Raw genomic sequence first — 13,736 nt, forward strand, 5'->3', positions numbered from 1 at the left:
TGTGAGTGTGCTGTGGAGCAGGATGACATTTACTTGGAGAGCTGGACCATCTTGAGATTGTTTATGATACTAGAAAACACAGCTCATCTTGCTCTATACCCTAGCCAGTCTCACTACTGAATCACACTTCCTGGGCTGCAGGTGGGGCGGTGACAGAGAAAAGCAGTGAGCTGAGGGGAAAGGTAGATTCTAGGGTGGCTGTAACTTTATACCCAGATAATTCATTGCCCTTGCTGTTTAGATGAAGACAGAGAGATGAGGCCTTGCCTTAATGACCTGTGGCAGGCGCCTCCTTCCTCACTGTGTACCCCTGTCCCTCATCCTCTGAAAGGATACTGTCTCGCCCCATCCACAACTTTCTTTTCAAGTTTGAGTTCTTCAGAGAAACTTCTTTCATGGTAAATAGTAGGCTAAACCTAACTCCTTTGACATGAAAGAAGCTTAATCCTCAGCTTTGTGCTCACTGCTGGATCTATTCACCTTGTTTTGGAAATGTTGGGTAGGATTGGCAGGGGTCTTACTGCAACTTTCTCCCACTAAGAACCTATCAAACACAAAGCTGGGAACAGGCAGCTCAGGGCAGCTCAGTGTCATGTGGCTGATTTTTGTTGGTAAAGATAACAGGATAGCAGATAGGTAGATGGATCCACAGTTTAACAAGACGGCGACATCCTTCCTGGCCCTGGTGGACCAATAGGGAACCATCTGAAATCAACCATTTGAGAATCCATTTCTTTTCAAAGTCTCCTCTTTTAGGGTTCTACTTTATAATTTTATACAAAGATAGCAAATGCTCCACACTGTTGATACCTTATCTTTTTACTCACAGACAGCCCATATCAGAACCAGAATATAAATATTGACCTCATTCTTTTGCATAGTTGCCTGGTATCCCATTGTATGCTCATACCACAAATTATTTACCTTGCTGTTGTGGATGGATAACTAATTGGTCTCCAGACTTTTACTTCTATACACAATACTATCATTAATATCTTTCTATATGCACCACATTTAAAATAATAAATCAGATTTTGTCATTTCTCCATGTAAAACCCTCCAATGGCTCCCCATCATTGTCACAGTAAAGTACAAACTGCTCACCCAGGACTACCAGGATTGACATGATCTAGTGCTTTTCCACTTCTCTGATCTCATTTCATACTTCTTGCAACTTCTCTTACTATATTCCACCCACACTGGCCTTCTTTTTATACCTTGGTATATGAAACCCTGTCTTGTCTTGAAAACTTTGCGTTTACTCTTTTGTCTGTCTGGAATGATATTCCCCAGGCTCTGAGTGCTAATACTGTTTTATCACTGAGGTGTCCTGTCTTTGGGAAAGCCTTTGTTAACTGCCCTATTTATAGAAGCTTCCTCATCCCCAATTACTTGCCATCAGTCACCACTTCACAATCTGAAATAGTTTTGTTTTTGTTTTCTCATAAACTGTATTGTCTGTCTTCTTCCAGTAGGTTGTAAGCCCCATGAGAAGAAATCCTGTGTGATCTATCTACAACTATATTCCAGTGCTTGGAAAAATGCTTGGCATATTATTCAATAAGTGTCTTGTCTTGTCTTTTCCTTTTTTTTTTTTTTTGAGATAGTCTCATTCTGTTGTCCAGGCTAGCATGTGATGGCATCAGCTTAGCTCACAGCAACCTCAAACTCCTGGGCTTAAGCTATCCTCCTGCCTCAGCCTCCCAAGTACCTGGGACTACAGGCACCTGCCACAATGTCTGGCTAATTTTTCTGTTTTTAATAGAGATGGGTTTTACCTCTTGCTCAGGCTCATCTCAAACTCCAAGCTCAAGGGATCCATTTGCCTCAGCCTCCCAGGCAGCGAGGATCACAGGCGTAAGTCACTGTACCCAGCCTATTTTTACTTTCTAAAGTGAACTGTTAGTTCTTTATTCTAGTACAAACCACCAAAAATTCTTCTCAAGTAGAAAGATAATTCATTTTAACAGTAACTCTTTTCTTAAAAATAACCTTTGGCATGCTAAGAGTTCATCTGGGTAACTTGTTTCTTCAGCAAAATCAATAGACAGTTTAAAGTAAGATGTAGAATAATCACAGAGCCCTAGCTATGGAAGAATATAAGGATCTAGTTGTTGTCTTTCCACAAGCTCTTTCATATATCTATTATCTAAGAGGCTGCCCTGTGTGACACTACGGGACTTGCAGTCTCAGCATATCCACCAAGCTGAACACATTATAATAAAAACTCCATGCCTCAGTTTCTTCACTTGTCCAATGTGGTGGTTAAAACATTGTTTCTGAGGTATTTTATACTTTTATGAATTTATGTTGCTCAAAAGAAAACATAAATTCGTTTTGTGGCAAAAGAAATTCTTTATCTCACTAGGGTTTTAATTTAACCATACAAAGCAAGAAGAGCAAGACAAATTAGAAAATAAACACTCTGGTTATAATTTGTTCAATGTTGTAAAAGCTATCTGGGTAATGGTAATTAAAGGGAAGAATGAATCATTTATCTTGATTTTCCTCTATGAACTATGTTTCACAGTAATCAAATAGCCTTAGGGGCATTTTTTTATATTACAGATAAATTCCAGCTAGTAAGTGGATAAAAAAATGACAGAATTAAAAAATCACCATTTGTAGCCCTAATTGATCATCACTAGATGAACCCATTAGATGAAGAGTTATGAGGAAATTTTACAATGGAGCAATCAGGCTGATTGCCCTATCTCCACGATGCAACGTTACCAGCATCAGTAAGACTGGGATTTCTACGTACTCCATATTACATCAATTCATAGTATTTCCTCAATACGTTTTATTCCTCACAAAATTACTCAATATACAATACTACAGAAATATACATATATCCCATGTATTTCATAAACAGTATTGGGAAAATTTGCTATGGAATAGACATTGAATGATATAAAGAAATCATTGTTAAATGTTATAACGGTGGTGAGATTTTGTAAGAAAAAGTCCATTTTAAAGAGAAAAACACATTAAATATGTTTGGGGCAAAATTATATGAAGTTTAGGATTTGATTTTATATCCTCCAGCAATCGAAAAGAAGTTAAGAAAGAAAATAAAAAGTAAAAAGGCTAAAGCTGATAAATCATAATAGTTGTTGAACTTGGGTGATGGGTATATGGAAGTTTATTACACTACTCCCTTTATTGCTGTGCATGTTTAAAATTTTTCATAAATAAGAGATATCAGATAAACCAAAAAAAATGTAATAAGGTAGCTTCTGAGAAAAGAAGATGCTATGCTCTGAGTTAATTAAACATTTGTAATTTGATATTACTTTAGGAATTCTTATCTTTTGGGGGAAGACTCTCAAACAAAATGTATTTGTCCTCATAAATTCCTATGTATTTGGAAAAATTTTAAACTAATGTGAAAAAGTGTGGTATAGAGAGAGCTTAAGGATATACTTAGCCACTTTGGCTTGCATTGACCTTTAAACTTACATTCCTTGAAGAGAAATTTACCATAAAGAGGAATCTGGGTACAGAATCTGGACTTCTCTGTCCCAACCACACGGGCTCAGTGGAGATACAAAAATCTTCCTTTCTCTGGTGACCCTCAAGACCTATGAATGATATGATCCTTCTTTCAGATCCAATGTCTGGTTGGAGGGGCGAAGGCCCTATTTCAAGGGAAAGAGAATCACATCAGTGACTCAGGATCTTAAGTATAAAAGCTGTTATGGGGCCAAGGCAATCAGATAGGCTTTGGCTATCCAAGGTAGGGGTGTCAAGCTCTTTGGAGAGGCTGACATCTAAATGATAATAGTAGCAACTAGACACAAGGCTGAAGTGGCATGGAGCTGTTCATGGTGCTGAACCCTATCTTCTTTCAGGTTTTACAGGTGATGAGATGGAAGGAATTGGTGAATTGGCTGTCAGGTTTTAGTATGGTAGAAAAATGTATCAAGACAAAATAGAAAGTCTGGATATGTGCACAATTAGCGTCTGGGAAGAAGATCATCTGCTATTGGACAATAAATAGAGGTATGAACAGAGAAGTTTAGGAGCACAGAGTAGGGAGTTTCTAACTTCATTTGGGTAATCAAAGAGCATTATAAAGAAGATGATAGTTAATCTGGATTTTGAAGAAGGCACAAGAATTAATCAGGGGAAGGGAATTACAGATGCGATTATTTCTTGGTTATCTATGAATGACTGCTAGCTTGGGTAAAAGATGTAATGTTTCATTCAAGGTAAATTTTAAACAAAAGCTGAACTTCAAATTTAAGGAGGTAGGAAAAAGAGGAGAGTGAAGAATACAGAAAACCTTTTGAATGGAAATAGCTAATCTTAGAGAGTCCCTATTGCTGCAAACTCATGTATACCATGCCAGTCTCTGGATGGCTTAAAATAGACAGGAGTTAAAATGCAATTCCGCATTACAAAAAGGGCCAGAGAGAAAAAGGAGTGAGGCTAGGAGAGAAAGGCTCCCTGACATTTGTGTATGTATGTGGTGGTGGGAGGAGCCACTGAAGAGCATTTTTCTGTCCAGTAAATGTGAATCAATAAATTACAGAAGGCTGTTCATCTCCCCTCCATTCTCACTTATTACAGGGGCTTAAATATTTGTCTGTATAACAAAATTTCTCAGCAAGAGATTCTGGAAATTTACTAGGGAGAGATAAACATTTTAAATTGATTTGCTATTTGAAAACAAATGTGACTTCATGTTTCTTCTATTAAATTTATGTCCAGGAAACTATGGAGTCAGAAACCAACAAATTATCCCATGTAGGATTTTATGGCTGGTGAACAATGTTGAGGCTACAGAGTTCACCAAAGATCTGCTCCCTCCAAGCACATTTCAGTTTGGAAGTACAAAAAATGTGGAGGTAATTCCCTCGTCTTCCTCTTCTTCTCCCCCTTTCTTCCCTTCTTCTATCTAACCCCAAATGTTGGAATTCCCAAGAATTTGTACTGGCCACCCTGCTTTCTTGGAAGTTGTATGTCCTCCATATACTCTCCTTTATTCTTTATTTACTACAGCAATCTGAACTAAAAATTTCTAGGTCGATATTTCCAATCAATCTTTTTTGTTTGTTTGTTTGTTTGACACAGAGTCTCACTTTGTTGCCCTTAGTAGAGTGTCATGGCATCATAGCTCACAACACCTGAAACTCTTGGGCTCAAGCAACTCTCTTGCCTTAGCCTCCCATGTAGCTGGGACTACAGGCTCCTACCACAACACCTGGCTATTTTTTTTAGAGACAAATTCTCACTCTTGCTCAGGCTGGTCTTGAACGTGTGAGCTCAGCAATCCACCCACCATGGCCTCCCAGAATGCTAATATTATAGGCATGAGTCACCGCCCCTGGCCTCAGATCAATCTTTCAGTTGCCTTTCCTTTGGAGGTCTAGACTCCACTGTTACTGGACATCATTCCTTGGATGTCTTCCAGGTCTTCAAATAAAACTTAACAAGATGAAGAAACTTCTCCAGCATCCTTACCCTTCTTGCTCAAGTCTTCTCAAGCAAATCTTTAACATATCCTCTGCCTTAATATTTCTCAAATCTCTCTTTTTCCTACATTCCCCACTGCTACCATTATATTGCATCCTCTCCCATCAATCTCTTAGCTGTCTTTTGAAGTTCATTTTCTCCTCCATTTAACCTATCTTCTACAGATACTACAATGATCTTCCCCAACCTACTCGTGTTCTTGAGATCCTTTGATAGCTTCTTGAAGTAGTTAGGATAAAGACCCCAGTCTTTGACATGGCTTAGGATATATCACGTGGTTCTTGTCTAGCTCCCACTCCATTCTAAATTTTATAGTCATTTTTGATTTTTCTTTGGTTTCTGCCACATATCAAGATTTTTTCTATTTCAGGGCTTTTATATTTGCTATTCACTCTGCCTCAAATATGTCCCTTCATTTTTTAGCAAACACCGCTCTTCACCTAATAGCTACTCCCACTCATTCCTTGGGTTTCAGCTTACACATCACTTCTTGTTCAGAGATATCTTCTCTTACTCCTCAGACTAGCATCTGGAGGACCACCATTTTAGAGACACATCATTATTTACATTAATTACTTGAGCAGTGAATGTATTTGTTGCTAGAAGTTCAACAAGGTTACAGGAACATTGTCTGCTCTTTCCTACTCTGTCCTCAGCACTGAACTCCGTGCCTAATCATAAGTGTTCAATAGGAACAGTTGATCCTCATTACTCTCAAGCTCCATCTTTGTGGGTTTGCGTATTTTGTAAAATTTATTTGTAACAGAAGACTGTTCATCTTCCCTCATTTCTGTAACCCCAAAATTAATACTCATATGGTAATTTGTGAACATATGCAGAGTGGCAAAAAATATTTGAGTTGCCCAACACACATCCTCAGCTGATGTTGAACCAGGTAAGACTATCTTCTTGCTTCTGATCTTATATTGTAAACCAATGTCCATTTCACATTCTATTCATTGACAAATTTCCACATTTTTGTGCTTTTTGTTAAAAATAGACTCAAACATACTGTTTGAACCCAAAGTTGAAGTGTTGTTTAGTGTTTCTAAATATAAGAAGGCAGAAATGTGCCTTACAGAGAAAATATGTGTTAGATAATCTTTGCTCAGGCATTAGTTACAATGCTATGGGTCATGAATTCAATATTAATGAATAAACTGTATATTAATAGTACATTTAAACAGAAACACATTTAAACAAGGTTATGTGTTGATCAATATTGGTAAATGTTCTGACCAGAGGCTCACAGGAACCTAACCTTGTATTTCCCCTAAGAGCAATGGTGCAGTATTCACTAACTACAAGTTCACAGCAATTTTATAGAGCATAAAACTGTGAATCATGAGAACCAACTGAATTTAATTTGTTAACTGATATCAGTATTAAAACTGTGGGAACTGTTAGAGCTGCATAGTAAAGGGGTTTGTTGTATAGTTTATTTTGTCTCAGGAGAGGATGTGTCACATCAGAGGAGAAAAATAAGAAAGGAGAACACTTAGGTGACACTGCAAACAAACATTATCTCTGACTCCTGAAGTGTTGTCACGTGGCTTTTTGACCATTTTTCTCAAATAGATAAGCCATTACTTTCCTGGATGGGTTGGAATGATTGGTACAGCATGTAGGAAGGAGTGCCCAAGAAGACTATGGAAGGTTCTCCATGAGAAACAGACTGATACGGACAGTGAAGGCAGACATTGCAAGTGTGGCAGCATCAGGAATAGCCAGCCAAGGAACAAAGGGCTCAGTCAGGTGGGTTTCAGATCTGGATAAGATGGAGTTGGAGATAGTGGCCTTTGCAGGCAGGAGACATAGAGACGAGCTCTGATCTTGGATCAACAACTTTCTACCTTTATTGCTGTGAATTGGGGGTGGGATGCATGGCATTTTCTATTGTCTAGATTACCATGCATTTGGACATCTTTAGTAGGCCAGGCTGAAAACAGACCCCAAGTCAAGAGCCCAAGGGATCAGGCTATAGAGTCCAGAGTCCACAGAGGCCAGAGAAGTTAGGACTCTGGACAGCTCCACAGCCCACACAGCCTGTTATTGATTTCTACAGAAGTGTGGTCCTTAAGAAGGGCACCCTCACTCTTTCTGGCTCTTCCCACCATTCTCAGCTCCCCCACTCCCCATACATGAAGTACTTAATATTGTAAATGGCCCTGACATTGTCTTCTCTTCTTCAAAATGAGGGGTCAGCATAGCCTACATAAAATTCTTCTCTACTCAGTGTTCTGGCCTGACCTAGTAGTCAGGGAACCTCTTGCTCTCTAGTCTCACAGTATGGTTGAACCCTGCAGGAATGGTTCAGGCTGCCTAGGAATACTATTTCTTCCTTCTCAGGCTTCTATTTCCTTTGATTCTGTAAAGGTAGAGGCTATGGCAAAACAAAAGTGAAGAACCTAGTATTTCTCAACTCTCTCCTGGTGGTGGGGGAGTCTCAACTAAGCTGACATTTATTGAGTCCCCATTATGCTCTAGGAACTGCTGTACAAAGTTATGAAGATAAAGATGAATATGGCACAGTCCCCCCCTCAAGAGTCATAGTCTCTTACCAGTGTGTATTGGTAAGAGAGATGGAAGCCCACAGGTACAATGTTCTTTTGTCTGATTAAGGCAGGAACCAGTGTTCAGAAATATACTTCCTAAACAGTAGTTGAGGTTTAGGGAGAGATTTCAGGCACATGTATTAGGGTAGACAGAGTTCATCCCTACTCCTTCCACCCTCATCCCCACTGCCTCCCACTAATTTGATCTGTCAAACCCCTCTAATTAGTCCTAAAGTCATACACAGGAATAATGTCTCTATGGGACTCAGTGCTTTTACACATGTCTTGACTGGATGACTGCAGTTGAGTGTTGTGGGCAGAGGCTTATCCTGATCTTGCAGAGTGTCTGGGGCAGGGAATGTTCCTAGTGATGATAATGACAGACTTTCAATGACCAAGCACCCACTGCTGGTCCTAAGACAGTAGGACCATAATGGATGAGGAAAGGGAAGAAAAAACCTTTAGGTGTCTTTGTTTTGTTTCCCTGTTTGGAAAGAGGGGAGGTGCTTTAAGGCTATTTGGGCATGTTTTCCAAGTATCTTTCTTTCCACTGACTCATACGGGAGAAAGGAGAGTCCTCTTCTTTTTTTTTTTTTTTCTTTTGAAAATAATTTAATGATCTTAAAAAATTTTGCAGTACACCTAAGATCCTTTCATACTAGTTGAAAATCACTGGTATACAGTTTGATGAAAGTATTTTGAATTGTATATGAAACCAACACATTGTACCCCATAATTGCATTAATGTACACAGCTATGTTTTAATAAAAAAAAGAAAATCATTGGTATATATGTATTTTCCATTCTTTTTTTTTTATTTTATACATACTGCATATTTATTTTGGCTGCTGTGGAAGGATGCTTTTAGGTTTGTTTGAAAAAGGGGAGTTTCCTTTTTCTTTGCTGCATTTGTCTTTTTTTTTATTAAATCATAACTGTATACATTGATATGATCATGGGGCATCATACACTCGCTTCATAAACCATTTGACACATTTTTATCACAGTGGTTAACATAGCCTTTCCGGCGTTATCTCAGTTACTGTGCCAAAACATTTACATTCTACATTTACCAAGTTTCGCAAATACCCCTGTAAGATGCACCAGAGAGTCCTCTTCTAGTGCACCTTTTTCTGGATAAAACTCTCCCCACCCCATACACTCTAATAATAGACATAACTGGGGCCATGAAAAGAGATATAGAAGAGGCTGCTCCCTCCTATCCTCATCTTTTTTGACCCTCTGGCACAATGGCTGGGAGGGTGCAGAATGGAGGCTGTCCAGATGGGCTGGCACACAGCATAGTGAATCAGGACAGGCACCTGAAGACCAGGTCTCTCTTGCTGCATGGTTCTGGGTAAAACATTTAAACCTTGATGGACCTCAATATTCCTTGGCATATGTGTATTAGTAGAAAAAGGGGCACTGAAGTGCTTTTTCTGTGGTAATTCATAAAGTTTTTTGAGGATCAAATGTTGTTATCTTTAATGCCTGAAAGAGTCCCAGGCATGCCGTGACCACTTTCAGATGTGTGGTATGTGAATGAATGATTGGATGCACTGAAATTTGAAAACTGTGGAGTGCTGTGCAAGTATTCATTATTTTATTGCTTTGAAGTCTGGCTGCTTTTATGTGTCTAATCTGAGCTTTTTCTATGTTATAGAAAAAATTCTAACTGTTTAACCCGTGTTAGCGCCCTTTACAAGAAAGGTGGCAAGCTGCTGAGTTGGGTTTCATCAGTGGCCATGACAGATGGTTTGGCCTCAGTGAGGATTTGAAGAAGTGAGGAGAAACATGACACTCAGGACCGCTCAACCTAACTGTTGGAGAGACTCAGAGAAGGCTGAGAAGGCTTTGAGCAGATAGCTTTGCAGAGGTGAATTTTGATAGAAGGCAAGGAGGTAAAAGCAGTACGCATGGATTTTATGGGAGGGGGATTTTCATATGTAACAACACTATTCTAATTACAAATAGAATTTACAGGCCCAAACCAAAAGGAAATAGAGTGGTTTGAAGACAGAAGGATGATAACCAAAGAAATGCTGAGAATATGAAGTTTATCACAGATGAAGACTCTACAGATGCAACAAGTATTCCCTAGATATTTTCAAGTTAAAAATAAATTTCTCACTTGGTTTACATCCTATTTCATAGTTTATAAGTAAATTCAACTACTTTTATGCTGACTGTTATAAATAAACAAACATAATCCTTTACAGAAAATCCATGAGAAGTGAACTTGGTGCCATAGCCCTATTTTTTCTTAATTTTTATGCCCCAAAAAATGTAGAATTAATATTCTAACATCACAAACAATGAATAACCTCTGATCACTGAGGGAGAAGGCAGGGGGAAGTAAGCTTCATCTCTAAACTTTGCCCAGAAACACTGGCTTTCTCATACTGATGGAAACATCACTGTGGGGCAATCAACTTTGTTAACTGCCTGCCTGATTGGGGGGTGGGGGAGCAAAATTAACACGCTGCTAGGGAGGAAAGGGCTCAGGGGGAGAGCTGAGGGCTGCCCTCTCACCACCCTGGACTGCAGTGGGAGCTACCTTTGCTGTCATGCCAGACTCTCAGCTTGCAGAGATGGCCCAGGCTCAGCATGTCAGAGAAGCTGAATGTGTCTGTGTTGTTCCGCTCAAACTTGTTCCAGTTGGCTGACTGCTTCAGGGCCAGTGTCCCGCTGTCCCCATTCTCCCCAAAGATGATGATGAACACGTTGGCATCAGTGCCTGCTCCTGGGGGGGTGCATAAGATGAGGCTTAAGGTGCCATCCTTTCTGACACAGCCTTGATCCTAGACTCCTTGGAGGAGCCAGAAGTCTAAGCGGACAGAGTTCAGAGTTGATTAGGCCAGGGGTGAACTTGGAAAGGAGCTGTCAGTGTCCTGGGACTCCTGGGCCTCCAATTCTACCCTTCCCCTTGCCTTTGTGCCTTGAAAACTCTGTTAGTCTAACTGGAGTAGAGTCATAGTTAGCAAGTTTGAATGATTTAGTGTAAAACTTTACCTATTTGTAGGTAAACACTCTTCTACTTAAAATGCATGCCATATAGTCTGGTTTCACAGGTTAGAAACACAGTCTACCTTCTGAAAAATGCAGGTTCAGAAGGAAGCAGGGGAATTCTGTGCTCCCCTAATCCACCTCTGATTAGCATCCTACACTAGGACTTCGCTTTAAGCCGAATAGGGGTATTGGCCCAAGTTAAAAAGCAAATGCTTTTTGAAAAGGCAATCCTGTGAAGCTTTTCTGACACATACCTGCTGTTATCAACGAACTTATCAATTATTTTCTGAGAGCACATCTGGGAGGATGGAGAGGTTTGAAAGCATGTGGTCACTGGGAACTGAAGGCTATAAAGGTGAAGGTTCCACTATAGAGAGAAGAGGAAGAAAGGGTATGCCAAAACCAAACTTTGCCAGATTTACTGACAGATGGCTGAGAGTCTACCATGACAGCTTCATTTTTTTGTTTAAATGCTTCTCTGTCAAAAAATGTCAGCCATCATGGCAGACAAGTTAGTTAATCCTTCACTAGTCACATACAACCAGAGTGAATGAATTTGCCAGAATCCTTGCAAGGGCCCCTGGAGAGCAGGCTTGATACAGGTAGGAGGCATTGTCCCCATGGCTAGGTGAAAGCACGTTCCCTGTCATCTCCCAGCTTTTGACATATTAACACTTTTGCTTGGAATATCCTTCCTCTGGATTCTGTCTGCTTATGTGACCTCTACTTGTCTTTCTGGACTTGACTTTGGTATCACCTTTGGGAAGCCCTCCATGATCCTTGTCCCTGATCCCCAGGTAGGTAGTGTGCCCTCTCTGGGTTCCTCAGCTACACCCAGGGCCAACACCTGTCAGAGCCTCACCACACTACTCTAAGGATGCCCCACTAGAATGTCAGATCTGCAAGAGTCTGGGAGTCATATTAATATCCTAGCACTCAAGGCCAAAGCTGGCACACAGCTGACAGCCGGGCATACAGGTGTGGGATGGGACCTGAGGGGACTGAGATACATGACATTTGGGTGAGGGGCGCCAGGCAGCAGCAGGAAGACTATGAGCCCATTTTCAAGAGTGCTGACCACACTCCATGACAGTTCAGTCACTGGGAGGAAGCTGTGGATGGGACTTGGGTTGACCAGCTTTTGGAGGGCCACCTGAAGATGCCCCCTCCAGAAGCCAGGACCTGCAGCAGAATTTGAGGAGGGGGCAAGGGTAGTGAGAGGGAGCCCTGACCCACCCAGGATGTCACTGGTCTTAACCGTGACAGTGTAGGAGGTCCACTCCATCATCTCCTCCTCATCGATGACGGCACACATCTCGCATACCAGGGTCTTCTTGCCCTTCCTCTGGGAGAGCCAGTCTCCGTAGTAGAACATGGTGAGGTCTCCAGTGTTCATGTGCTTCAAGAGGATCTAGAGGAGAGAAAGTCCCTGTGAGGACACCCTCTCTCACCTCCACCAGCCTCCACCCACCAGGGCAAGGCCATCTGCTGGACCCCAGCCACCTGAGATTGTAGGCCTAAGGCCCCCTTTTTCAGGACAAAGCCCCTGCCTCATGTGCCTTGCCCTAGTTTGGGAATTTGGAATGGGTGGCTCATCTGCAAATGTTTCCTTAGAGATGCCTATCATCCTGAGAGGAGCATAAGACATATTCGCTGAATGAGTAGGAGGAAAATGGACCAACCAAGCCACTGCCAGACACCAGCACCTAGGAGCAGGGGAATGATGTTTGTCAGATGGTCCTTGGTGTGGGCACGATGCTGTTGGCTCAAGAAAAATCTGCTAATGGCTGAACAAGGAAGGAGGAGACTGAGATAACTTGGGACAGATAAAATTTAGGGGATGAGGTTGTATGGACTGACTCAGTCAGGGGAGCAGAAGGCTTTGTGTTATCAGTTGAACTGTTTTCTCCCACATTCACACACAAATTCATGTGTTTGAAGTCCTAACTGGGTCTCTCAGAATGTGTGACCTTATTTGGAAATCGGACTGTTACAGATGTAACAAGTAAGAAGCATGAGCGTGTGCCCTAATCCAACATGTCAGTGCTCTTTTGCCTTGTACCACACAGACGGGCACACAGGAGGATTCATGATGCCCACCACAGCCAGGAAACCAGCAGAAGTTAGGGAACGGGTCCTGCAGCAGACCCTTCCCAGAGCCTTCAGAGGGAACGTGGCCCTCCTGAGACCCTGATCTTGGACTTCTACACTTTATAGAAGCAAGATGATAATAAAGGCCTCTTGTTCTAAGCCCCAGTATGTGGTACTTGGTTATGGCTGCGCAAGAACTCTAAGACACATTGTAGAAGGAGGGCAGGCACATGGCAGCATCACACATGTTGGAGTGCCTAGGATTCTATGTGACACAGAGGCCATACATTCAGGGCTGTCACCTTTATCATCACAGCATTGCCAAGGGTCTCCAGCTTTGGGACCACACTTAGCATGGGACATCTAACATCACATCAGTTCCCATCAAAACATATCCCGCTTGGTCCATGCCCTGCATGCTCTGAGACTCTCCTCACTGCTCTAGAAAGGAGAATGTTGATGACTCCTCTGGATAACTGGGGGTACAAGGCCCCATGAGGGTAGAGAAGGTGAGGAAACTACAGGAGAGAGGCCCTGAGATACAGCCTCTGCCTTCTTTTCTTGGTGGAAACTGAGTCTGCTGGGGAGAGGAGGAAGCTA

The 13,736-nt window shown here is 41.4% G+C and overlaps 1 protein-coding gene across 1 annotated transcript in view; it reads right to left on the minus strand.

The window, feature by feature from the left end:
* Window positions 1–13,736, minus strand: part of LOC128571794 (lipoxygenase homology domain-containing protein 1) — a 44,283-nt gene that overhangs the window by 14,741 nt on the left and 15,806 nt on the right. Inside the window, exons 3-4 of the mRNA XM_053571494.1 lie at window positions 12,282–12,456; window positions 10,594–10,779 (exon numbers count right to left, since the gene is read on the minus strand). Coding sequence (XP_053427469.1) covers window positions 10,594–10,779; window positions 12,282–12,456 — 361 coding nt within the window. The remainder of the gene's footprint in view (window positions 1–10,593; window positions 10,780–12,281; window positions 12,457–13,736) is intronic.

This window comes from Nycticebus coucang, chromosome 19 (genome assembly GCF_027406575.1).
Source record: "Nycticebus coucang isolate mNycCou1 chromosome 19, mNycCou1.pri, whole genome shotgun sequence".
Classification (NCBI taxonomy): Eukaryota; Metazoa; Chordata; class Mammalia; order Primates; family Lorisidae; genus Nycticebus; species Nycticebus coucang.